At 44.4% G+C, this 27,410-nt stretch overlaps 1 protein-coding gene across 2 annotated transcripts; it reads right to left on the bottom strand.

Moving 5' to 3' along the window:
- Window positions 1-64: 64 nt before the first annotated feature.
- ppp2r2d (protein phosphatase 2, regulatory subunit B, delta) lies at window positions 65-15,234 on the bottom strand. Of its 2 annotated transcripts, XM_076999429.1 has the most exons (10): window positions 15,050-15,234; window positions 14,756-14,830; window positions 5,667-5,764; window positions 5,298-5,463; window positions 4,987-5,099; window positions 4,436-4,613; window positions 4,062-4,226; window positions 3,139-3,308; window positions 2,767-2,858; window positions 65-2,542 (listed from the first exon to the last, which is right to left on the bottom strand). In XM_076999429.1, exons 1-10 carry the CDS (start codon window positions 15,054-15,056, stop codon window positions 2,263-2,265), a joined length of 1,344 nt encoding a protein of 447 aa, XP_076855544.1. In that variant the 5' UTR covers window positions 15,057-15,234; the 3' UTR covers window positions 65-2,262. The 2 variants fall into 2 exon arrangements, with proteins under 2 accessions (XP_076855544.1, XP_076855545.1); XM_076999430.1 differs by lacking the exons at window positions 14,756-14,830; window positions 15,050-15,234 and adding an exon at window positions 11,558-11,781.
- Between the last annotated feature and the right edge of the window lie 12,176 nt (window positions 15,235-27,410).

Here is a 27,410-nt window from a genome sequence, read left to right on the forward strand (position 1 = left end):
TCTGCTTTGATTTTGTACTAACATACAATGTGAGGCTAAGTAAGTTGCGAACAGCGTCCCAAACTCAGGTGAACACAATTAAAATTTATTTAACTTTGGTCAAAAATAATCAAACAAGTGTACACTTCCACAATGTTAGCATCATTATTTAACAAGGAACGTGGTCAGAGAGTACGTCCATTGACCTGTCTGTTCCCCAATTTATAGAGAATCACAATTAAACTATACAACTTTGTACTTTTTAACTGTTAAGTTACTTTTGTGATTTTTTTTTATCACATTTTGTTGCTGCCTGCCAAAATCGAGCAGCACACAAACGGTGTCCCTTGTCTGCTAAACCCGTGCCCTGTCTCCCGTCTCTGCTAAACTCGTGCCCCGACAACTGCTCAGGATCAGTTTTAACGCACAATTACAGTTTTGCTCGCTTGTTGAGCTTCTGTGCGGAAACACCTCAAGATCAGCGCACGGGCCACACAATTCCTAAATTCAAATGGAGAAAAGCCAGCTATGTTTTAAAAGAGGTACTCGACTCTGCTTCCATGGGTCTGGCGGGTTTATTCCCCGTGAGCGTTCTGCGTTTCTCAGCACTGTCCCCCAGTTGTTTTAGTGTCCACATACGAAGCCACATGTATTGTAGCAGCAAATATACGCAACAATGGAGTGAAAATAATGCATCGTGGGTGGGAAAGAGGATTCTCGGGGAAATAAACGCTGGGCTGAGGGTATTGATACCATTTAATATTTATGGTTACTATGGAGAACCATTATGGGATTCTCCCTATAGTCATACAGAGATGGCTGCAGCATCCCTTTTTAAAAACAGAATTCCAAAGATGAACCTCAGAGTCAATGGCAATACTGACATTTAAAAATGGCTAAATGTCTTTAATTGCACAGTGTAACTGCAGCTTCAAGTAGTACTATACTGAGAATCGCCTTCTAACCAGCTTCACAGAGACATTTCCACCCAGGGATCAGTCTCCTCGCCGCCCTCACCTGTCCAGCACAGCGCTGCAGGTCACCTGTCCAGCACAGCGCTGCAGGTCACCTCAGAAGAGCACGCCCCGCCCGGGGTAGCTGGAACCCTTGGTAGACCTGCACGCACCATCCGTGTAGGATCGACGGCAGGACAGCGTGCTTCACTCAGGAACAGGCTGCTGTGCTAAACACCAACCTTTAAGCACGCTGACTGCAAACAGGAGAATGCGGGGGGGAGCACCGTGTGGGTGGAGCTCTCCAAGTAGCTGGAAAGACATCAGCAGGATGACTTCACATTTCATCACTGGCGCGCCAAATCCACATATTGCAGAAGACATGCAGATACAGAACACAGGGAGGGGAAATGAGAAAAGAAAACCCAAAACAAAACCCATACAAAACTAAACCCATCCTGCTCGTAATGTAAAAACGCTTCTCTTTGTAGTTTTGTTACTTTTATTAAGTGGTTGACACCAGACGGTGTAGTTATATAGAGACACAGTCAGTGAGTAGATGTTACTATGTTTGAGAAATAATAATAATAATTATAATAATTATAATGATAATATAAAAAAATCCACTGACCAAAATGGAGACCTGCATTAAGTGCTTAAAGATAAAACACCTGGACCCATGAATGAGACCAGAGAGGAATGTTGACACATCGATAAGGACGTCATGTTTCTGAAAGGCCTGGTTTTCCAGTAGAGACCAGCGGCTGATTCCGACGGGGCCCAGAGACCAGCGGCTGGTCCCGACGGGGAGGTGTATGGTACTCTACATATTACAGGTCGACAAAGAGCAAAAACTAAGGCTCAGACTTGAAAGAGGCTGGAACTTAAGAAAAAAAAAAAAAAACAGTGCTGAGAAGTTGATTTGGCCTCCGTGTTGAGTGCTGTTTGTCGATTCTGCTCGGCGGTGCTTGGAGGGGAGGGGGTGTGTGACCTAGATAAGGATGCACATGTTGGCCTTTTCCTGGTTTCCGATAGGGCATGGGAGTGTTGTGGGAGGGGCTGGGGGGCCTGACTATACCCACACGGTGAGGCATTAGTAAAACGAATGCGTGGTCTCTTATTTCCCTCAGTTACGAATGACAAACAGGCGAAGGCATCGTTCAGTGCGTCAGGTAGGACACCAGGACTGCAGCTGCTCTCTCCGACGTAAGGGCTAGGCTATGGAGAGTAGATGTTTCGCGTGTCCTCCGTCCTGCGCCAGGGGGGGGATAAGGTGGGGATGTTTATTTTTTGATTCTCTTTTTTTTCCTCCTCCCCATACACATTTTCCTTAGTTAATTTTGTCCTGGAATATATACAGGTTGTTGGTGGCAGCCACTGCTATGATGTTCTCTTTGGGGTGCCAGGCGGTGTGGAGGATCTTCTTATTGAAGTCCAAGCTGTCCACGCTGATCTCGTCCTTCTTCCTCTTACCCCCGGCACACACCTTGCGAGGTTTCAGCATGGCGCGCGGTTTGCTGTTCTCGCGGGACGCCTCCAGTGTGATGTCCCGGCGCGTGTTCCTGTCGAACATCCTGAAGAAGTTGTTGTAGGAGCCCGTCATAATGGCACTGCGGAACAGGAGGAGCGGGGTGGAGATGAGTAGACAGGACAGGTCATGTGACACTGACCATACTCATTACTATCTATTAAACACACAAGACCGTCAAAGGATGCATATAGATGCACAACCCTTAGACCACTCTATCAACAAAACGAACCTCACTGCTCAGAAGGTCAGCGTGTGTGCGAGTGTGTACGCGATGCGTAGAGGTGCGTTCGGCGACCCCTGTACCTGTCGGATCCATTCCAGCAGCACTCGAATTTGTCAAAAATGCAGTCGTTCTCGTACAGTGAACACAGCTTGCTGCGTAGGTACTCATGAACCTGCAAACAGGATGCTGGATGAGACTCGTGTCTACTGTCAACACTGGAGTAGACTCGCAACTCCATTAGAACCAGGTTCCTGGCATGTTCTCCGTTTCCTTATGCAGTTTATCCTAGTAAACCCTGGCTGCTTGGGAAGGCATACTGGGGGTCTTGGAGGACTGGACTGAAATCCTCTGCTCTAGACAGACTCTTCTAGATTTCCAGACCTAGCCTGTCCACAGGAACCCTGCTATAGACTTTTAAGAGACTCTAGAAGTACGTGCGATTGGAGCAGTACCTGATAGGTCTCTACTGGCCGATTCTCCATGTTGAGGTCCCACACCTTTACGGAGAGATAATCCCGAGTCATCATGTATCGACCGCTGTGGCTGAACTTGACGTCGGATATGGAGGAGATGATTTCCGAGAAGAACGACCGGCTGCTTGGATCTTCTGGTTCTTCAAAAACTTTTGTGGAAGAGCAGAGAACAGCTTTATAATCTTAGAAACACTTCCTAACCTGTGAATCTTGCAAGTACTAGTAAAAGGCATGCAAACAGTAAGTTGATGGCGATTTTTGTAAAAATGGTGAAGATCAGGTTCACATGAGCCCTCAAACATCCAAAGCTGATCCTGGACTGGATGAAGGAGATCAACAATGAAAGATTATGTCTGAAAAATGTATTACATTTTTACATTGATTTAAAAGTTTTCCCCAAGGGATGCAGCATGAGGAGTACAATTTTAGACAGCGGAAAGAAACAAACCAACAAACCAAACAGCAAAAAAAACACTTCACTTTAAAAACTAAAGTGAATGTGTCATTTCAAGATCCTGGTCCTGACACAACGGGGACAGACAGAATAAACAGAGGACGAGGCAGTTTTTTTGTCCTTAAGAGTTCAAATGGAAAGTTTGATGTCTTTATGCCAAAAATAATATGCGTCCAGCATTCTGTCCCACTAAATATGTCAAAAATAACTGCTCTGACCACATTACAAATGCAGTGTTAAAGGGCAGTAGAGCAGCCCAGCAGCCGTTCTAGGCTCTTAACCGATACGCACACTCTTCTACTGCAGACCAACACCGGTCCCCTTAGGAAAACACTATGAAAATTAAAGACCAAAAACATTTCCTAAAAATAAAAAACATAAAAAAAAAAAAAAAAAAAAAACATAGCAGGATGGTGCTGTCCAGGACGGAGGAGAGTGCGCTGCTTACATTTGCTATGTCTATCGCAGAGAGCCGCCGCCCGCATGTCACACAGACGGATGGTGCCCTTGCTGCTACTGTACACGAACACGTTGCACTGGTGGGGGTGGCACTCTGCAGCCGTGATCACCTCCGTCAGCTCCTCCATGTTGGCAGGCTTTATATCTACAATATCTGAGGGAGGGAGGGGTGCAGTAAAGGAAAGAAACAGGATGTACAGAGAGCAGAGCAGGGCTGGGGGAGGGGCTTGTTTACCAGACCAACCGTCCCCAAATGATTGACACCGCAAGACGTGCAAAGTTTTTTTTATTTATTTAACACCCTCCCCCTCCATATGTCCAAGCAAATGATTAACAAAACACACATGATCAATGAAAGGATACTAAAACTTCTATCTGTGATTTCTAAGTGCCATAGGTTTATTCTTAGGTCATCTGCAGAAAGGTACGTTTCATGATCGCTATTTACTGAGATGGAGTTGATGTGGTATGTGTGTGCATTCGCAAATATTCTTCGTGGACTGGCCTCTACCATCAGGTCCATTGGCATCAGCACAGGCACCTGGAGAGGGAGGGGCAAAAACAAACAAACAAACAAACAATGGTCCTTAATCAAAGGGGTCCAAACGAGAGGCAACATTTCGTTTTCTTGTATCTCAGCATAGAGCAAAATGGTTATTATAAGGGTGTGACAAAAGGCATCCTAAAGACTTCCGTCTATGTTGAACGTAGCCAGTTCTCTAACTGAACTTTGAACTCTCAAACAGGAACTGGCTGCATTAGCCTTGAACACACAGAGGATAGAGCGACAGTCCTTGAGCTGCTTCGTCGTGCAGCGTCACTGGGCCACGATGCCTATTGTCTCTGGACAAGAGTTCCCGTTCTGCCTCCGAACCGAGGCCGGAGGCAGGAAGCAGGGGAAATGCCAGACTTGCCCTGAGCGTGGTGATCCTGAACGGGTCCCGCAGACGGCCGTCTTCATCCTTCAGATTGTAGCCCTCGGCTCGTTTGTCTCGTTCACTGATCTTCCACAGCTTGATGGTTTTATCTTTTCCAGAACGAAACAGAGAAACATAACAGCGTAAGGACATGGCACCTTGGGCCCCACACACAGGGGGAGCTTCAGGAAGGAATTGACCAAGGCTTGTTCTCGCTCACACAAACACAAACTGATTTAAGATTAGATACACATTTGTTATACCACCTTCACCAAAATAAACAAGAAAAACAAACAAACAATTCTTACCGTTTGTGGAGAGCAGGAAGTGGGCTGCGTTCTGTTGGGGGAGCCATCTGATCTTATTGATTTTCTCTTCAATTTCTAAACTTTTCAAATAATCAAATTCCGGTTCATGACTCTGGAAGGTGCTGTACACGTTGTACTCTCCTCGTGAGAGCAGGCGGTTTTTACTCTGGAGGGAAGACGGAAGGTTCTTTTACTCATTTTGAAAACACGTTGTGACAAAAGTCAAACTCCAGCCGCCAGTCAGTCTCTCCATCTCCAGTCGAGTTTGCCCGGCCCCACGGACAGAGATGACTGAGAGGGCCGTGCTGTTGACTGTTCCAGAGGGAGCCACACGCCTGCCGGGCGTTCGTTTCTCCCGGTGTAACCTACCTCTTGTTCTCGCTGAAATATGACAACTCTTCCTCCTTTGTCTCCAGTAGCCAGCAGTTCTCCTGAGTAGTTAAACTCAACCGTTGAGATAATGTCCGCTGGAACATAAAGACGCACATGCAAACACAGGAAATTATGTTGGTTACCAATCACCTTAACTGCAGGGGCCAGAGACATTGAAACAGTAATTCAACAATAAAGCGGGTGGTTTCAGATGAGCTCCAGATCAACACGACGGCTTTCCAGTCCTGCCTGTGGAAACCGTTTTGCCAACCAGGTGAATCAAAGGTAACTGGATTCAGTTACATTTACGGCATTTGGCAGACGCCCTTATTTAGAGCGACTTACATTTTTATACAAGTGAGCAATTGAGGGTTAAGGGCCTTGCTCAGGGGCACCTCAGACATGGCCTCAGGTCTGGGAATAGAACCCACGACCCTGCGGTCACAAGAATAGTTCCCTAACCACCAGGCCATGACTGCCCTATAGTTACAGAACTATAATGCTCCTGCAAGGTAACCATGCCCCCACAATCTTCAACACAAACTACACATTAAACTACACATCAGGCTAGTGTTGTCAAAAAAAAATAAATAAATAAATAAAATAAAAAGAAATAAAACTCGATATATCGATATGTATCGATACTGAACATTCTGAAACGGTACAATACTCGTTTCTCTTAAGTATCGATTATTTTTACATAAAATGCGCTTTCGTTTGAGCCACCCAAGCTTCCGTAATGCACAGGACAGTTTGTAATGCTAAAATGGCAGCTAAAGCAAATGCAGTGCTGTTGGATTCGAAGCAGATACAGATGGAAAACCGAAGGACACGAACAAGCCAGTTTGCAAGCGGTGCTTTTGGAACATTTCAACGAAGGGCGCTAAAGCCTGGTTGAGTGACCATAGCACTCGACTCCGGCCACCTCGCACGAAACTCTGCGAGCGGTGGAGGCGTTTATACTTTCCACTTTGCAGTGTTGTCCGAAACTATATGTGGTAGTATAAAAGAGACACCCCTCAACAACAGGGGAATGAACACTTACCTGACAAATTTTAATGCTGCTTTGTGTTTCAGGTTTGAAGGTGCTGGAATGTAGGCTAGAGTACTTTAAAATGCTTGAAATTGTAACTACTTTGTTTCACAACAAATATCTGTCTGACTGAATAGTTCACTTGCATTACGTTAACAAATACGAGCCTCTTGTAATTCCAGGACGAAACATGAGAGAACGTGAAGACGTTAAGATTGGGCGTTTTGAAAATAAACAACCATTAAATAATGTGGTAAAAAGCGCAATATTTCGAATCATTGAGTATATGTATAAATATATAACTTAAGTTTAACGTGCTCGGAAATATTGGTACAAGTGCTGGAATTCCACTGTAACGCCCCAACCTTCGTGTTTCCCTTAGTTATGTTTTTTAGTTGAATCTCCGTAGCGTTCTCCTGTCACGCCCCTTGATCTCGCCGCCCATTATTAGTTCTGATCAGCTGTTTATGTTTAACTCCTTGATGTGTTTGGTTTATATTCCCGTGTGCCCAGTCTTTCCTTGTAAGTCAATTTCTGGTATTCATTGCTGAATGTTGCGAGAGTTGTATGTTCTGTTCCCCGTGTTTGTTATTGGATCTGCCCTTGGTGTTTAACTTTGATCATTGTATGTTCAGCGTTTGGTCCTTTCGATTAGATTTGTTTCGAGTTGTTTCGCAGATCATCTTATGGTTTTGTTTGGTTTTGTACTCCGAGTCAACGCGTTATTGTTTCATGATGGTTCGTTAGTGATGTTAGTTGATTTCGCCAGGTCTGTTTTGCATTAGTCCGGTTTATTGTATTGTCCTTTTTGAATGCGTTTGTTTGTTTACTGTTTGTGTAATAACTCGTTCATATTTTTGTATTCCTTGTCGTGTCTGAGAGGTGTTGGGTAACTAGTCTGTGTACTATTGTTCACTCAAGGAGTTTTACCATTGCATTCGCAGTATTTCGTTGTCTGAAGCTCCGAGTGTTAATGTAAATGAAATCGTCGATCAGGTTAGGAGACGGGAGGAAACTCCTACTCCTACCAATAAATCTGACTCTCAGCAGCATCTGTGTCCTAGTTCTTGCATGTTACATCCACCTTATAAAGGTGTATGAACCCTGCAAACATGACTTTGTTCATTGCGCTGAGGCGCGGCACGCGCAAAGTTACAAAATTCGAGAGGTGCACAACCTTGCGTGCGCCGCGCTTCAGCGCGATGAACAAAGTCATGTTTGCAGGGTTCATACACCTTGTGGAATTCAAACACATGTCACTTTCAAGGTCCATTTCAATATTTCCCAGCACGAGCAAAAACACTTCGTCAGACGTTCAAAAGACGTCCACTGAAAAGCCAGAATTGGGATAAGTTAAATATTTATACATATACTCTAAATTATTCGCTTTATCATCACATTATTTAATGGTTGTTTATTTTCAAAACGCCCAATCTTAACGTCTTCACGTTCTCTCATGTTTCGTCCTGGAATTACAAGAGGCTCGTATTTGTTAACGTCATATAAGTGAACTGATCAGTCAGACAGCTATTTGTTGTGAAATGAAGTTACACTTTCAAGCATTTTTAAACACAAAGCAACATTCATTTGTTTGTTTATAAAAAAAATAAAAAGGCTTTAAAACGGAAATTAGCACAGTATCTGATTTTGGTATCGAAAATGGTATCGAATTTCAATATTTTTTAAGTATCGTATCGAAGTTGTAATTCTTAGTATCGTGACAAGCCTACATCAGGCTATGAACATTGGTCACACACACCCACACCACACACCCCCCCCTTTCAAAAACACAATTTAAGGCCCATTCACACCCTACGGTAATTACGGATACGGACCCTTTCGTCCGGTTCCGGAGGTCGTTTCATCCGTCAGTGGGTCCGTTGCCAGAGCGCTTACGAATCCGTAGTAACGGAGCAATATAAACCGCAAATCAGGGGGCAGTAGAGAGTCAGAAGCATCGGGCGTACACCAATTCGGGAAAATCAATGAAGAAGAGTACTGGACTTTAAAAAATGACGCTCGAGTTAGAAGAGAACTTTTGCGAGTTGGTTAGAGGCTACATTCTGCTACGGTGCCAGGTCATCGCGATAAACAGCGATGCAAAAACAGCTGGGAGGAGATTGCTGGTGCGCTGGTGCCGGAAATTTGACTATACTGCCCTCTAGAGGATGTATTTAAAAAAATCATAACAACGTTGGAAACGGAAAGAGGTATAGTGGCCCCCTACGGAGGCTACGTTTGGTACGGACGGACGAAATTCGTCCGTGTCCGGAGGTATAAAGCAGGCTTAAGGCGGCATGAACAAGGTAAAGCAAACATCTCACTACTCCTGAGGCTGGACATGCACCCATGTTAACTGAGACCTGCACCTACTGTAGCAGGAGATGTTTACAACACAATACTTGGGAGAAGACACGCTGACTAAGGCCATGCATGCTAACCAAAGTTACTGGTTAATGTCAATTACACATTAATCAGTTCAGGTGCAGAAGCAGTATTGGTGGGAGAGTGGATATCAACAGTGAAGATACAGGCCTTGTGGAGAAGCACGCCCCCTACAGAGTGGCAACATGCACTGCACACGTTTGCACATTGCACACTTTGTCCAACATCCAAAAGCCCACCAATGCCACAAAGTAAGTCAGCAAAGTGCCCATCAGGGTTAGGTGGCCAGGCAGACTTTCCCAAAAGAATCACAAAACAAAGACTATCTTTGCACATTGAACACACGGCTAAATTAACACGAATGCCACACTATGAAGAAGCAGGATACTGATAAATAGTGTCTGCCAGTGATCATGAGGGATGCTGTGGCCCGAGTTGGCACAGGTCTGGTGTGTATGACAGAACATTAAGCCCTGAGGTAAATTAACACACTGCAACTCTGTCATTAACAAACCTAATATCACCTGCTGCCAATCAGCACTATGGGGGGAAAACCCCCAACCCAGACGGATGGAGCAGTGTTGTAGACGTCTCCTCGCATGCTAGTGCTACATCAACAACTAGACTACATCAATGATACTGCAGGGCCACAATGATGACATTCATCCGATTTATATGACAATGTAATGCAATATTTACTTTGTCTACAAATACTTTGTCTTATTTAGCCTAAATGAATGTTGCACAAAAGAAAATTCTAAAAACACTGTAGTCAGTGACTTTAATGACGGAGGAAAGAACTTTGAAGTTGGAACAGAAGCCTGCGTATGTGGTACACACACACACACACACACACACACACACACACACACACACACACACACACTTCTCCCACATCCTCACCCCACGCCACGCGATCTAACCCTGTTGCGTGTTTACATGACAAATCAGGATGCCAGAACACAAAGAGAACCGCACGTCCAGAAAACACGTTCAGTACTCGCATGTGTTCGCTTCACACAGGCTAACGAGAGAAGGGGAAGCTGCCCGCAGTGTGTGTTCACACACAATGGCGAGGAACTTCACGGCAGGCGAGAGATCAACCCATCCTGCACGTAACATACCGTGTGTGTGTTCCGAATGTTCGGACCCGTCCCATGGTTGGGTGGGCATCACGGCATTCCTGTCATCCATGAAACCCAATATCAAGAGTGGAAAGTGATCGCCAGTGAACTCTGCAACCACGCCCATTTCCCCATTTAAGCCCCGCCTCCCCACTTTCACTTCAGTCACGGCGGCTGCATGTTCCCCTGTTCCTCAGCACGTTCCCAGAGGTACGGAGTAGCGCGCTTCCTGTCTACGGGCTCACAGTCGTGTGCTTTGTTCAGTACAGCCGACGAGAGTCGTTCTCAGCCCACACTGAACCCACACTGCTCTGCATCCGAGCACTTACTCCAAAGCTCAGAAACAAATCAAGCTCGCCAAGTGATTTTCTTAAATGTACTTCAACATGTCCAACAAACACATGTAAGAGTAAAAACTATTGCACTACATGAGCACAGCAGAACAGCTTAACTCCCTACAGCGGTAAGCAGGCAGAAGGAATTACATGCTGCGTGTTCAAAGATATAATACTTGCGATACATATCCCATGACTCCCACAGATGGACAGCAGCTCAGAGTGTGAAGCGTTAATCCCCCGAGACACTTGGAGCAGAGATGGGGTAATGCCCAGAGCAGTTCCGCATCTCCCGTGAGGTCGGATAGCCGCTGCTCCCGCCTCCCCCGTGAACGCACGCTGTGCGGGAGGCGCAAACATCCACTCATCCACTACTCGGACCCCTGTCCCAGAACGCTGAGTCAGCAGACAGCGAGGAGGACGAGCACGCACGTACCCATGCTGGAGAGCGGGACGGTGCCATGCTAGCGCGCCAACGGTCTGCAGGGTGGCTCAGGGCTTTGATGGAACGCTCTAGAAAAGCACGTCGCCGTCGCTCCCGCTGCCGTCCCATGCAGCGGACGCTTTTGGGCGGGATCGGCTGGCGTGCCGAGCCCAGTCTCGGAGAGCTCGTTAAACGAGATGAGTAAGCGATTACGGATGCACCGGAGTCGTTACATCACCCCGCTCTTCCTCCCTCTGCCATTTCAGCACATTCCTCAGCCTGGAGAAGAGGAGCAGTGGGGGCAAAGCAAAGACTCGAAGACAAGGAGCACTGCAGTAACGCAACATCAGCAGGAAACGGCAGCTACGACAACAGCAGTGGCGACGGGAGCCAGCACATGGCTACTGTAGGAGCGCCGTCATGGCGACGACAAACGACCCGCAGTGGCGTGGGATCGCTGCAGCCATCAAGGGTCACCGGCGCATTACATCACCCGTCCCACACCGAGAGGTTATTACGAAAGATCATCCCCCATGAGAGAAAGGGGGAAAAACAGCAGCACCCCGGCGAGAGAAGCGGCAACGTACCCATCTTGGAGCAGGGGGCAGGCCATTCTAGCCGGGGGGACGGCTCTGGCGGTCAGCGGGGGGAGATTTAGGTGCCCGGGAGGAGGTGAGGCAGCAGGACCAGAGGTGCGGTGCCTGCTGGGAGCAGACGAGGGGCAAGCAGCTCGGCCATGCTGGAACCCCGCGTGAGACGAGAGAAGAACCCCGCGTGAGACGAGAGAAGCCTTACTGCGATGCACAGTGAGCAGTAGCCACATGACGCTAGGATCACCGAGGCTACAAATATAGCTGCTCACACAGGGAGAGAAAGGGGAGGAGATAGACTGAGGGAGAGAGAGGGATAGGGAAGTAGAGGGAGAGGAAAGACGGAAGGGGGGGGGGATTGAGAGAAGGGGGCAGAGGACCCCATCAGTGCACACATGCAGTGTATGTTGAAAAGCGCAGAGCTCAATCAGTGCGTGTGTCTGTACGTTGTCTACATACCGGCAACTAGTCAGCACAAGCCACAGGGCTGCATCCCTGTTCTCAGAAGGGCGGGACCGCAGAAATTCACCTCGGGGGTGACAATTCGTCCGCCATGAACAGCTCAGTTCAACTTCAGCGTTGTGGACAAATTCAAGAATTTAGAAAAACCGGCCACTTTTATAACACAACAGGACTCCCAATTAAATCAGACACGATTAATGGTCCCTTCTCTCATGTGGAGAACGTTCCACTCCGGCACCTTGCCACTTACGAAACAGCAGTGCACGGTCAAAAAGCACCACAGGTGTAGCCGTTTCCTGTTGTCTCAAGGCAACGCCCACCCAGGAACAGACCAACACCAAGAGCCCAAACGACCCAAAACCACACAGAGGAGAGGGAAACCTTCTGAAAGACAGCTACACTTCACTCTGTCAAGGCCAATCAGAACAGACTTGGCACAGGATATAATTCTTTACTAATCAGATAACCAGGTCTGATCTGCAGGCTGCAGTTCACACATATCCAGTCTTCACTGGCCAAAATATGTATATCATTTTTTTGAAGAATGCTTAGGAAAATGTAGACCAAAACCTGGTGGGCAAGTCTGAGAACAAGACATGAAAGAGTTGAAACACAGATTAAAAACATTAGGCACCAGAGACCAACTGAAAGAAATTGGATTAGACTAGCAAAAACGATAAAAAAGAAATAATGGATCTTAGGAATTATGCCAGAGTTATTCAGAACTCTAGATTCCATTAAACTGCAATTAATTTACCCAACAAACACCAAATAGCCAATTTACACAGTTGTTAAAAGTTAGAGAATATATATGTCAACTACACAAAAATGTGTCAAATTCTCCAAACAGATTATATTCTTCATTTGTTCTTCATTATATTCTTCATCTAGAATCACCCTTTTGTTCACTAGTGTAATAATGTATCTACAAACTTGGGCGACATTACTGTTTTTATTCTGACGCTTTCTATGACAGGTTATTATCACCGAAAGGCCACCATGAACATGAACAAGACTAAACCATGTAGTACAGTCAGACTCTATCCAGCACCAGCAGAAGCATGAAACATACAGACTGAAAACAGACTGCAGTTCACGTCTAGACCCCGTCCTGACCTCACAGGTGTTAAGAGAGTGGAGCTGCCAAACCACGGACCAAAAACCGAAAATGACATACTGAACAGAAAACAGTTAACTCACGCTGTATGCTATACCCACGATAATCACTATGCCAAACGTAATAAAAATATTTTCAAAATACACTGACATTTCTGAGAACAAGCAGCTTGGGAGACTAGCTAGAGCAGGAAATCAAACTAGAATCCCACAGGGAGCTGCAGCTTCTGCCATCTACACCAAGCACTCTGCACAGAGCCACATGGGTCAGGAGGCCTGCAAACCTTAGACATGATAGAGGTCTTCACACACACACACAAACACACACAAAACAGCAGGAGCGGCCTCACAGAGCTGCATGGATGATATCACCTCTACACATCCGCCCACCTCATCAATACCCAGCAGGAAACACCACTGGATCTGCTCCCACTCTCAAATCAGCTCACTCATTCTCTGCCCTTCTGCTTAACACAACTTTCACAACACTAGCATTTGTACATGATGCCATATTAAACAACCTCCTTGTATTTTAAATGAAAAATCATGAGGATCAATAATTTGAACCAAACAGGTGTCAGCCGAACGTTGTCTGGGCAACAGGTCTATGGCATATCCATGTTTTACCTTCATTTGAAAGCAAAACTGACATAAGTTACATTACTGGGTGTTACTGTGCCGGGCCCTGTTACTCAAGACCTTACAGCGAGACACAATAAATGTTTAACACTTTTCATTGCAAGTTCAATAGCGGACCCACACATGTCAACAATGGCTCGCTGAAATGGCCATACAGTGCACAAAAAGGGGGTGTGGGGGGGGGGGGGGGGGGGGGGGGGAGACTGAGTCAATTGTCAAAGCAACCTATGCACTGTTACACATTCTTACTGCACAAAGCCTGGGGTTATGAATGGGTCCCAGTCAAACCATCACCCTATAGAAAAAAAAAAGACTAGTTCAACACTGAAGTATAATTCAACACTGAAGTATAACTCTGGGGCGAGCTTAATAAGAATGTGTTATCCACAGTGGACACGAGTACAGTAAGTATGCGCTAAATGACATTACATCCAGTGGTGTTACGCACAGTGTAGGGCTATGAAACACGCACAGACTCCGCACACACAGGCAACATCTTCCACATTTTAGCCAACAACCGTGTGCGACGTTTATCGTCTCACAACAATTTAACGCTTTCAGGAACTTCAGCTGAACGACATTGAAGCGGTTAGGACACACTGGGCCCGGACACACTGGGCCGGAGTCTCTCTGGCGGGGCTGGACGAGCCGAGGGGCCTGAGGAACACCGGCCCAACGAGTCGGACAGGTTATCTTAAGACATGTAACGTCGGCCGTGTTACAACAGACCGAGTCCTCGCTAAATACGAGAGGGCCAACTAGCTTAGCGACCCACCCAGCAGCTAGAGAGACCCGAGTCCGCCGGACGGGGAGACGGTCCACTCGGTTCTGCCGAGCCGCTACATGCTAAACCACCCGCGCGAGCGACGTGCAGCTAGCCGGCCAGGCTAACGTGCTAAATCACATCATTCATTTACCCCCCCAGCCCCGACACATATGTAACGGAGCCCAATCACCCCACACACACACACACATTACCTTCCGCCACATCCTCGTCTATGGCTCCCTTCACCTGGGAGAAAGACCACTGGAACTCGTTCCCTCCGCCGACCCCTGCAAACGCACCAACAACAACAGCGGTTAACGAGCACCACCAGCACCACCACGTCAAACGTCCGCGCGGCCGAGCACAGCCGAAGCCGCAACGCCCCGTGTGCACGCCGAGGCGGCGGGCGGGATACGCGTGTGCGGCGCTGCGTGTAGGCCGCGCGGACGAGGCGCACACAAACCCCCCGCGCCTCCCTCCCCGCCTACAAAGTTTCGCAGCCTCACCTGCCATTTCTTCGCCCTACGGTTACACGCGGCGTCGGTGTCGGTTATTCCGAGTCCGAGCGTGCGTGTTACGGGTGAAACGTAGCGTGAGGCGAGTCGGGAGAAGCGGGATTTGACGGGAGGATCGGCGCGACCGGGGACTGCCCGTGATTTTATTTCTTTTCAAGATGGCGCACATCGCCAGTCGACATGATGCCGTGACGTCATTTAATAGCCGCGCTCTCCGGCGCTCGTGCTGCGCTCGGCGCGCGCAGAGCTCGAGTCCGTGCGCGCAGAATCGCGAATCTTCAAGTCATTTTCTACCAGGTAAACGCGCAGCGCGTGAAGTGGAGATCGTAAGGTCTACGCAGGGCTCTGCGTTAATGCAACGCTGTCTTGAAATGAGAGCATATTTTTATCTGTGTATTTTACGCAATTTATAATTTCCCGCAAAAACGACCTTGGATGGGGAAAATATGCTGATTAAAAATGGTTTCCACAACCAAATTCCGCCGCTTGTGTGACATACTTGACCACTCTCCAACTAGGGCTCTTTTGACAGGTCTACTCTATTTATTTTAGTTTTTATTACGTTGTCACAGCGGTTATTAAAGCACATTTAAAAACGTGTATCGTTACCACTTTAGATAGGCTAGCTAACATTTAAAACCGGTGTAGTTGTAACGATGTGCAATGGTCATTGTTATTTTATTTGTTTGTTCACGGGAGCAAACCATTGTGAAACACATGTAGGTCTAATACTTTTCCTCCTATAGGCCTACAGCATTTTAACATATTTGTATAAATTTGTTTGTATGCCATTGCTATGAAGATAAAAATAGGTTTTCTCCAACTTGAGGGACATTTGTCAAACCTTATAGTACATTTATAGTTAATACAAATTGTCATATTGTTGAAAAAAAGATAGTTAGATAAAGCTGCAGTGAAGTATGACAGGTTTACAGCAGGACAGGAACTTTCGGACAGAGATCCTTCATCAGTTATGCAAGCAAAGTATTGCTGAATCTGTAGGAGGAGGAACCAGTTTATATTCGGAAACATCATTCATTCATGGGATTCTAAAGTCGAAAGAGTAGATCAGTTCTTTTTCTTTGAATTTCCTAATTTCATTGCTGCCATAGGAACAGCTGGCAATGCAAACGGATATGCCATTAATACATTGTCAACATTAAAATCCCTTTCAGCTGAAAATGACAGATCCTTAATTCTTAAAGGTGTTCAACAAATCGATCAGCAAACCTTGTCTTGGTTTCTTCAGTGTAAAGCTGATTTAATCTCTGGCAGATAATAAAGCAGACAACTCCTGCATGAGGAGGCAAATTATTGCACTGCACTGTAAGAGATGTAGAGATGTTCGAAGTTGTGATGAACATGTATGCAATGTTTCCAGAGAAGCAGCTCTCTATTTTTTCTGTCTTTTTACTAGAATCTCACCAGAAAATAGAAGAGATTTGTATGTAGTATTACAAAACTGAAAATAAAACATGAGAAGGAGCAGCTTGTCTAGGCTACGGAGGCTTCAGTGTGACCTTCCCTTACACTTCAGCAGTAGCAGGACCCTGGCTCTCTTTAATGGAATGGACTCTGAATGGAACAGTACCAGAAGATTACTTCAGAAAATGTCAGGACAGTCTCCCCGAAAGAGTTCAAGATGTACTTAGTTCCAGAGGGAGGTCACACTAAATACTGACTTTATGCTTGTAGAAGCAATTTTGTCTTAAGTTTTGTACACCTTTAAGTCTACACTATTTGTAATAAAATCCATCATCATAAAATATAACTGTAAAAAAATACAATGTAAAAAAAAATCTATATATAACAAGGAACAGAATGGCTTGAATATCATTGCATGTGTCACTGGAAGTCTGGAAAGAGCATATGGCATTAGGCAGCGTTGTGCTCTTGCTGTTTTGCAGAACTGCCACGTGGAGGCGCTAAAAGTGCAAAGTGCAACAACCGGTCTGGGAAAAGGACTTGCATTATAAGCACTGGGTTTGTCATCGAAGCTTTTAATCTTGTATGCTATCAAATGTTAATATACATGGCCTGTTGGTATCAGTTTCCAACATCTGTAAGTGGCAACCCCTGTCACAGATCGAAGTGAACAAGTCAGAATGCTAGTCTGAGCCAGGATGACAGGTCAGAGTGGGGGCATCATCAACACCCCCACACCCTGAAATTGGGAACCAAGACCCAAGAAAGCCAGGTTGGAGACCACAATAAGGGCAGCATGCTGAGAAGTTAGCCAGTGATCTGAACTGCAGAAAGATGCACCTAAAACAGAATGAAAGACCAGAGAGACCAACACTTGCACTGCCTGGATTGACTACAAGAAAGCCCGGATGCTGGGATACTTGAGGCCGTATAACATGAAGGATTCAAGCAATGTGCCAGAGGTGAACGAGACAGCAGGATATGCAGTAACGACAACGGACTGGATGAGTGCGGTTGGATGGTTACAAGGTAATTACAACTGAGGGGTTCATACTAGAAGGAAACACAGCTACAACAGCCTTGGAATCATAAAGAATAAAGCAGCTACTGCCGAGTACCTGCAAAGAGTGAAGCAAGTCCTGAGAAGTCTTCCTGAGAGGAAAAATATTTGATCTGTCAGCATGTACACTCTACTGGCATAGTAAGCCATAGGAGGAGATAGAATCACCACGGACACCATGACAAGGATCTCCTCTCAATGCAGGGAGGGTTTCATCACAGCACTCCAGTACAGTCTGTACAATAAACAGAAGGAGGTTGGCCAAGGACTAGTGAGTGCAGGATTATCCTGCTGTGATTATCCTGGTGTGATTATCCTGGTGTAAAGCTATAGAATGGTTTGCTATATTCCTCTATGTTGTGAGTTATGTGAACTAGCACCACACTAGAAGCCATCAGCTCTGGAAGGATATACAATTTAAATGAATTATCTATGACATATTTTCAACAAGCCAGTTTGAAAGGATGAAACAACCAGGATGAAACAATCAAGAACCAGCAGAACACCCAGGAGATGTAAAAAGTGATGAAGTGCTTAGTGAATACCTCAGTCAGCATAACGCTGAGCTGTATGTGAATGTGGAGGAGCAGGAACCATGATGGGAGGATAAAACCCCGTATGGTATGTACCACCAGCAAAGAGTGGAAGGAGTTAATGTGAAGAAATCCTACCAATGCATGAAAAAGGCTGAATTGAAAGACAGCATGGAGACACTAATCATGGCAGCCCAGGAGCAAGCTCACATCAGTAGAGGCTGGGATCTACTACACCAGGCAGGAGCCCAGATGCAGGCTGTGCAAAGAAGCCCCAGAGACAATCTAGCACATAATAGTGTGGTACAAGGTGCTAGCAGGCAGAGCAGACATGGAAGGCCATAAGTGAATGGCACAGTGTACAGAAATATCTGTGTTTAGTATGGAATGGAAATTCCAAGGTCAAAGTGGGATCCACCCCAAAAGCTGGTGGAGAATGACTGAGCTAAGTTCTTGTGGACTTCTAGACACAGACTGATACAATGCTAATGGAAAACCAACCAGACATAGCAGAAGAGACAATCTAGACAAAAAAAAGAAACATAGCAATTCCAAGCAACAGCAACATCAGGAACAAGGAACATGAAAAGCTTGAGAATTACCGAGAGCTGAAAGATGAGCCATTGGGTAACACTAATATGGGCAACAAGAGTAGCTGTGGTATTATTAAAATGTTTAAAAAATGTCACCCTGCTGTTTAGTTAGTGTACAGTATATGTTTTAGCACACACAGAGACACATACACACAAACGCACGCACACACACACACACACACACACACACACACACACACACACACACACACACACACACACACACACACACACACACACACACACATACACACACACACACACACACACACACACTATCTGTCTGTCTGTCTATCTATCTATCTATCTATCTATCTATCTATCTATCTATCTATCTATCTATCTATATTATGTATATATGCAATACATGAGGTTTGCAGTTGCCTCTACATCTTTAACTACAATGCACAATGCAGTTATCGCTTATTAATGTCAGGATGAACTTACAGGGAAGTATAGTTGTGTGAGAATTCCATTAGTCCTGCATATCTACTGACTGCACATGGCCAATTAGCATATTGATGACACAAATTCCAGCCAAAGAATGTCAGTAATCTTGAAGTCAAAGAATACATGAACATCAACGTTAACTACCGCAGTACAACAGCAGGTGGCAGTATTTAGTCAGATATAGACCTTTTCCCGTCTTTGGAATAAAAATGCCCCAGGAATTTAAATTAGTCATTTACGACCATAACTCAGCCATTTATGACCATAACTCAGCCATTTATGACCATACCTCAGCCACATGCAAATGAAGCTTATGTTATTTATGTATGTGATGAAATAAAATAAATTAGCTCAAATGATCCAATTTGTGGTATAAATTTCTTAAAAAATGAATTTCACATACATAATATTTGACATGTGAAAGACTGATTAAAATAAATAAATTACTTTAGCATAACTAATTATGGCATAACCAAAATAACTATAAAATAACTAAATTGAATAAGGTATTACTTTATTCTTCACTTGTAGTGGGTCCAAATGACAATATGCTGCCATACTAAACAGAAGAACAGGCTCATTAGAAGTCATGAGTAGACTTGTACTGAAGTGCAACCTTCAGTCAGGACCTTAGGGTTGTACAGCTTCATATGGTGGGGGGTGGGGGGGGGAGAGGCAGCATTATTTAATGTTTCCTCTTAATGAAAGCGAAACTGCTGGAAATCTCACGGGCTTTTAACAGCAATAAGCAAGATGGAATTATCACATAAACAAATATGAGATTGTAGAGGAAGATGAAGTAATAGTTCTTCTCCTAATTCACTGGTGTTGTGATGCCTTTCCTCAGGCACCCCAGGATATAGCTGAATTACATCACTTAACATTGGAGTATAATATGAACTAATACAGAAGTCTCGTTAGTTTTTATGGAGAATTATGTGATTATCCTGGTGTAAAGCTATAGACTGGTTTGCTATATTCCCCTATGTTGTGGGTTATGTGAAGTAGCACCACATAGGATATACAGTTTAAAATTTTAAACAAATCAGTTAAGTCGAAACATGTATAATTATATTACATTTCACCTGAAAAAAATGACTTTATTAGGAAACTTTCAATCAGTCTTCCAGTTCTAAATCTTCACAAGTTACCTACAGTAGTCTGGTATTTGGAGCTGCCCATAGGCAGGTGTGGAGGGTTCACTGCGTCCAGGTCTCTGGGCCTGATTCTTCGTCACCTCCACAGACGCTAACCATCTTCCATCTTTTATTTCTTTCATCAACATTAATAAATGTGTTTGTTAGTCATTTGATGCTGTCATATCCGCACGTCTCTTCGTATCTCGTGCCCTTTCCTTACCCTCTTCCCTCCTTCACTGAATCAATTTAATTGATATTCAGCCTCCTTTCAATATTTTCATAAAATAGTAACCTATTGTTTTTTTTTTTTGTTGAAGAATTTATATCAAGATTAAACCATAATCTGAATAATAGAGAGACTCAGAACAAGTTGTAGAACTCTACTGAAAGAACAGCCAAAAGGCTCATGTCCACTTTTTAAAAGGCTGTAGAACACTCAAAAGATGGCCAGATGTCTGGGTACAGCTTATTCCTAATTGTTGGACCCAGATCAACATATAGAATTATAGTATAGAATTCACACAAACCATCTTGCTTGAGAAGCTGTAAATGTTTAAAGTTAAGAACAGATTGTGGGCAAGTTAGATGTTAATTTGTGATGAATTGCAATAACAATAACAGAGAGAAAGAGAAAGAGGGAGAGGGAGAGGGAGAGATATTTGGAGAGAGGGAAGAGAGAGATAGGGATAGAGAGAGGGAGAGGATAGGGAGAGAGACAGGGAAGAGAGGGATAGGGAGAGAGAGAGAGAGAGAGAGAGGAGAGATAGATGGGGAAAGAGAGAGGGGAGAGGGAGGGAAGGGAGGAGCATAAACAGTGAAGAAGTGCATAAGTATTTTAATACATTTAGGAACAGAGAGACAGAGAGGAAGTGAAGGCTGTGTGTGGCACACAGAGAGCGAATGCTGAGATTGATGTGGGTAATTAAATATCATTTTGGGTCTGCAGTATGAAGACACTGGGTGTGTGGGCGCAGGAGAGTGAACCAGTCGCACCACTCCTCACAGCGAGGTCCTGTTGGAGCAACGAGGTCCTGTTGGAGCAGCGAGGTCCTGTTGGAGCAGCGATGTCCTGTTGGAGCCATTTTGACATGCTGCTACCGTCACGTCAGCATCACGGAGGGTGACACTGCTGGACACTATGAATCAGCAATAATCAAACACCTTGCAGTTAAGGGAGACTGGATTAGATAAGGGAGAAGCTCAACTGAATGTGAACACCAAATGATATTTTAAACCCTTGTGTTGGAAAACCTGCTAAAGGATCCGATTAGAAACACAAAATGGTTCATTTCACAGACGGTTTACATCCCACCAGATCTGGACTGACATTTACAGAGCTCTGAGAAATATACTGGTTCATATCCTCCTTGGGATTTAGAGGAATCTTGCACTGATCAGACCCATACAGCGTTACCCTAAAACAGATCTGAAAAAGAAATAGAGGTTAATATAACTGGCTTTTTCCTCCTCGGTATAAAACTACTTGTTGATCTACTATGTCCCTTGGAAAACCAGGGCACTTATAACAACGTGAAGACTTAAATCTCAGCATAGATTAGCTTGAAGGTTATTTGGGAGTGATTTTTCTCTCTCTAGGCTTGTTACTGTGTGTATGTGTGTGTGTGTGTGTGTGTGTACAGGTATTAGTATTGATTCACCTAACAGGAGTCGACGACATGGCCTACAATTCGCCCAGCAAGATTTGCTTCAAATGCCCCTCTTCAACGGCACGCGTCACAACCATAAAAAAAATATTCTATGGCGACAGACTGCAAACCAAGCTGGACAAAAAAAAAAAAAAACCTGGAATAGTGTTGTTGAATTATTCAAGGCATAAAACCCACTTGCTCTCTATAGGCCCTCCCCCGACACCCTTTCTAAACCCACCGACTCAACACAATCCCAACCCAAAGAGCCCTGTTCAGTATGCCGCGAGTGTGGGGTAGTAAATTTGAGGAACAACTGATTACTGCGCATCCCAAAACAGCTAATTAGAGCCATGTTTGAATTTTGCAGACAGTTTTAAACTGAGCATATTCCTGCAGATTAATTGTTTGCCTTTTCAGTCGAGCGTGTCGAATGCTGTGCGGGGAACACGGGGCAGCTCGTATCTGATGAAATGACCTCTAGCGTGGCCCCTCTGAAGAGCATAATCATCACTAGGAGAATGAAGCAAAACTCTCCGCCGAGGGCCGTCTGCACGCCTCTTTCACATGATCTGCATTGAGCTGCGCTGTTCTGAAGCATTCATCACCAGTGCAACTACTGAAGGTCAGCCTTCATGTAGATTCTAGCGCCAGCTAAAATATAACATACCAGCGTATGTTAAGTAAATCCTTCAGAATATACATTAGCAGGATCGGGCATGGTGGATTAGATTGGATCAGATTAGGCACGAAGGTAGATATCCAGGAGGGCTGATCACTTGTGTTGTATAGCGTGGATGCACAGCGCAGAAACTGTGTTCACCTCTGGAGCGAGGAGCCGTGTCCCTGTTCTGATGTGTCAGATGATCTCATTGCCTAATTACGAAGTCCTTCATCAAGTGAGCTATGGAGGACCCTGGAGTCCTGCCCCACAGGAACCATCACTAACCCAGTATGACTTTTACCCTGCCGCCTCTCCCAGTTCAGCTCAGGAAAACTTGCTAATGAGATGATGAGATCAATCAGTGCCAGTTACTTTAGCTGAAACATTAGGTTGTGTAATGCTGAGACTCTACAGGACACCAATTCCTTGCAGGGCTCATCAATTTCCAGGACTTGAATTATCATTGCTGGAGCCACGGTGTTCAGTCTCCAGGGCTCCAGCGTTGAGCCCATCAGCCTTCTCCGTGCTCCAACACATTTGATTCCAACTCATCAGGTAATTATCAAGTGCTTCATTAGCAGTATCAGGTGTGTTTAAGCAGGGTAATAAGAAACCTACTGTGAAATAACTGCACAGTGAGAACAATGTGATAGAATCCGTGTACTGACAGCAACTGCTAGTGCTAAAAAAATCTGCAGGTTATGGCAAGAATGTTGCTGGTTTTAGCATGGATATATTTAGTTTCTGGGTGACATAAAGTCAGTGTTAATTATTAAGAAACATTTAGGGGATGGAGTACAAGAATGAGACACCTGGTAGAGATTTGGTGTTGAGTATACAGCGCTCAGTTTGATGCCATGTTTAGGGCAGCAATGTTTTCTCTCTGGCTGGGCAAGGTGTTCTGAGCAGGCAGCTCAGTCTGAACATGACTAAAGACACACTTCAAAATAAAGTTCTCCTTATTGTTACAATCTAGTTCACATAAGCATAAATTCTCCATTTTGCCCAGAGCTATGGTACACTGCAATAGTTTGGTAATAGGCCTTAAACTTTTTGGTAATTGGTTCCATGGTACCAGATCTTTGTATTTTATTTTCATGCCCTTTGGTGTATAATATCTAAACTGCGATGACAAGTCAGAATAATCATATGTGAAATATAGTTCATGTAATTTTGATTCAGGTATGTGTTTAGAAATAAATGTTTCACTAATATATCTGGGAATGTACTAATAAATAGTGCTCTTTTGCAAATTAAGAGCACAATTAATAGTAAAAGAGTGCAATCTGAACAAGATAATTGTTCAGATAATCTTGTTCAATTTTCTGAACAAGATAACAATGTTATTAAAATTCAAATGACAACACGATTAAACTGGAAATGTGTACTTTTTAATGACAGTGGTGAAAGAGAGATCTGTTTGTGCAGCCTTGCTCATGTAAAAAAATATTCATTCTTCTGGAATCGCTCAAGGTCCCAGGAATAAGAACTGATAACATGCTGATTCGTTCTTAAGAAAGAAGAGAACAAGCTTGTTAGGATGAATAAGACCGAGGGAATGGCCATTAACTGTGCTCTTAGCAGAAAGGCCATGCAGAGAACGCTGTGCACGTGGTCCTCAATTAACATGTCCGCTTCAGTAAACACAGCACTTTGCAATTATCTGCATGGCCAAGCTTAACCCAGACCTCGTTTGTTTGGGTGTCTGTGCCACTGTCTGGAGACTCCAGCCCTCCACTGATGTCATCGGTGGCAAGACCTCAGACAGCCAGATCTTTGGTTGGCGTGGAGACCTGACGAGTACGTGGAGACGTCCTTCAGTGAGCAACACATTGCTCAGAGTGAGAGGGGAACCAGGACATGCTCGATATGGGTGTCCAGTGCCACTGGTGAGTGTGACACTAAGATGGAGAGTGTTAACAATGAAAACATAAATAGTAGTCTATAATAACTACAAGAGCAATGACAACAAAAACAATCATCACTGAAATAAAGACAAAGAGAACATCTTTTACATATATACTTTGCAAGGCGGTAGCTGGTGTTTTTTAGGACATAGCCTTAAACAAACGTGTGCAGCTTCTACCTAACCAACATGATCATGATTGTTTTGTGTTTCGATTACTAGGTTGCATGCAGGGTTACTTTATTCTCCTCCAATCTCCTAATCTATAGTTCACAGATACAAATGCAACATTTGTACTATACAGTATAAAATATTGTGGGTGTATATTTTTTCAACTTTATGAAAATCATGTGCGATCAACTCACCTCCCACAGAATCAAGGGTTTATTTCCAGTGATGGTAATTACCTCATATGCAGTAGTCTTTAAATCAAGAGTTTCCATTGTGTTATAAGCAGTGATCCCTCCCAGCTTTAAGCCATTGTTCCTCTTACTCTCATAAACTTTCGTTTCATGATTCCTGCGCAGCAGCGTGTCCTAATGCCAGTGTGAAATCCCTCCATTTCAGGCGCTCACGCTTTTGCAAGTCTGTAGTGTTTAGCTTCATTAATGTGGAGCTTGATTGATGCTGCAGGGACGCCTGCCTCAGCAGGAGGAGATCTTGTGATGCCAGCATGTTTTCCTTCTGTCACAGAGCTCCAACAGTGTGACAGCCTGCCATAATAGACCCACACAGCAGAGGGTGCCAAGGGGGCGGGGACTTGCCAGGGGACTATAGTAACAAGACAGAGCTGGCTATCCAAGACCAATCATCCAGGAAAACAACAATAACAACAACAAATATGGAAATAAAAACAAACCTACAAACCTACACTTTTTTTTTTCAGACAGTGCAGTTTAATTGGCACTTTGCTGACCCTGGGAGTGGAAATGGCAGATGTGAGCAGGCATGTCCTGCCCTGCCGGACCACTTCTCTTATTTCTGTTTAAACAAGCAGCCTGTTGTGCCCAGGGAAGGGCAGAGTGAGTGCCGAGCGCCCCGCCACTATTACAGCTGTGTGATTGTTTAGCTGCGCACTTTTCTCAGTTCCACGTGCCTCAAACAGTTGACATTTCACTGGTCTAAGAGGAATAAACTGTGGATCATCTGACACTGTTTCCAGACTAAATGCATTCAACAGCTACTCGTGTGAAAACTCATGAACAGAACTCCCAGATTTGCCCATGCTTAAATATTCATTTCAAAATTGTTCTTTGAACTTAATTTCAAAAGAGGAGTGTGTGGTGTAAGAGTACAGGAATGATGATCAAAAACAAATAAGAAGTAACACATGAGATCAGGACGACTGCACCTCATCACATCATGGCATCTCCATAAGACTGGCAGCTTTGAGAATGCACTTACTACTCTTGTGAGGATTTTCTAACAAACCAATAGATCAAATTTACACTCAAGTAATTTGTCAAGTAATTTCTTGAACTACATCCAGTGTCTAGAACCACATCTGAATGACCTTTACTGTATTTTCGTCACAGGATCCAACCATGGACGTAATTTTGATTTCAAAAGTGGGGGGGACATGGATTCGTCACTATTTAAATATTCGGTTTTAACCGTAAAAACTGGGGGGGACCAAAGCCGGCTTTTGAAAAAGTGGGGGGGACATGTCCCACCCGTCCCCCCCCCAAAATTACGTCCGTGGATCCAACAGTTACTTCCATTGGAAGAAGGGTTAGAATGTTCAATGCTGAACAAGAAACTGCTGTTGATGAAATGTATGGGTAGAAATTCAATATGCGCAAAGTATTAGGAGAGTATTATCAGACATTACAACATTTGCACAAGTACAGTATGTACGCCTGGCAGCTACAGCTACAACCCAATCAAATTTCAAGTGGGCAAGAAGTTCACTGTATACACACTATCTGTTCTGGGAGGAACACAGGTATGTAAAGGGATGTCCAGGTAAGAGACATTTATAATGCATTGCTGTGATTGAATAAAACAAGATATAGTACACAAAGCTCTTTTAGATGTGCAGTATAGTTGGAGGATCAGTGCACTGTATCTGATATGTGTAGTCTGTATCTCAGAAAACCCTAGAGCTTGAAGATGGACAGACAAAGAGCATATAATTAGTCAACACATACTGGTGAGGAAGGATGTGACTGGGAAAACCAGGGAAAACTGGGAAAGTTCCAGGTGCAGCATCATGACGTGTGATGATCCACTGAAGATCAGAAGACAGAGGTCAGGTGAGGTAGAAGGTCTCAGCATGATTTCACTGCACCATGACAGCGGGGACGTGGCTCACAGCCCATAATAGAACACACGTCCTTTTCCTCCCACTGCACTTTCCGTTCTTGAACCCCATGGAGGAGTTTGTTTCCACACAGAGGTGGAAGGTGTATGACCAACATTCACCCACTCAATTGTCCCTCCTTGAGGCTTTGACTAGTGGAAGCCTTGCGGTATCTGTGGAACACTGCCAGGAACCAATAAAGGCATTTATATCCCAAATGTACTTCAAGAGAGAACATAACTTGAAGAACATATTTATTTATTTAGTTTTGAAATTGTTGTGTTTGGAATTGCCCTTGTTATTTGGCAAAAGAAACTATTTTGAACAAATGACAGATTAATTTGTCTAACATCTTGTGCAGTAGAAATACTACAAACACTAAATATTTTGTATTCTGTTTTCTAATGACATGTTCCAACCAAGTAAATGTGCACAAGGAAAATATAACATCAACACCAAAAACCCAGATGCTCCAAATACAAACACTGAATTATGGGTAATGTTTTTTTTTTTTCAGCCAGTGTGTTATGGGGTGTTAGGGTGCTTTTATTGGGAAGGTAGATTTGTTAGTACTCTGGTGGAGCAAGTTGGTTCTGAACTATTTTTGTGCTTTTAGTCCATTTTAGGAGTGAGA

This window comes from Brachyhypopomus gauderio, chromosome 3 (assembly GCF_052324685.1).
Source record: "Brachyhypopomus gauderio isolate BG-103 chromosome 3, BGAUD_0.2, whole genome shotgun sequence".
In the NCBI taxonomy this organism is placed as follows: domain Eukaryota; kingdom Metazoa; phylum Chordata; class Actinopteri; order Gymnotiformes; family Hypopomidae; genus Brachyhypopomus; species Brachyhypopomus gauderio.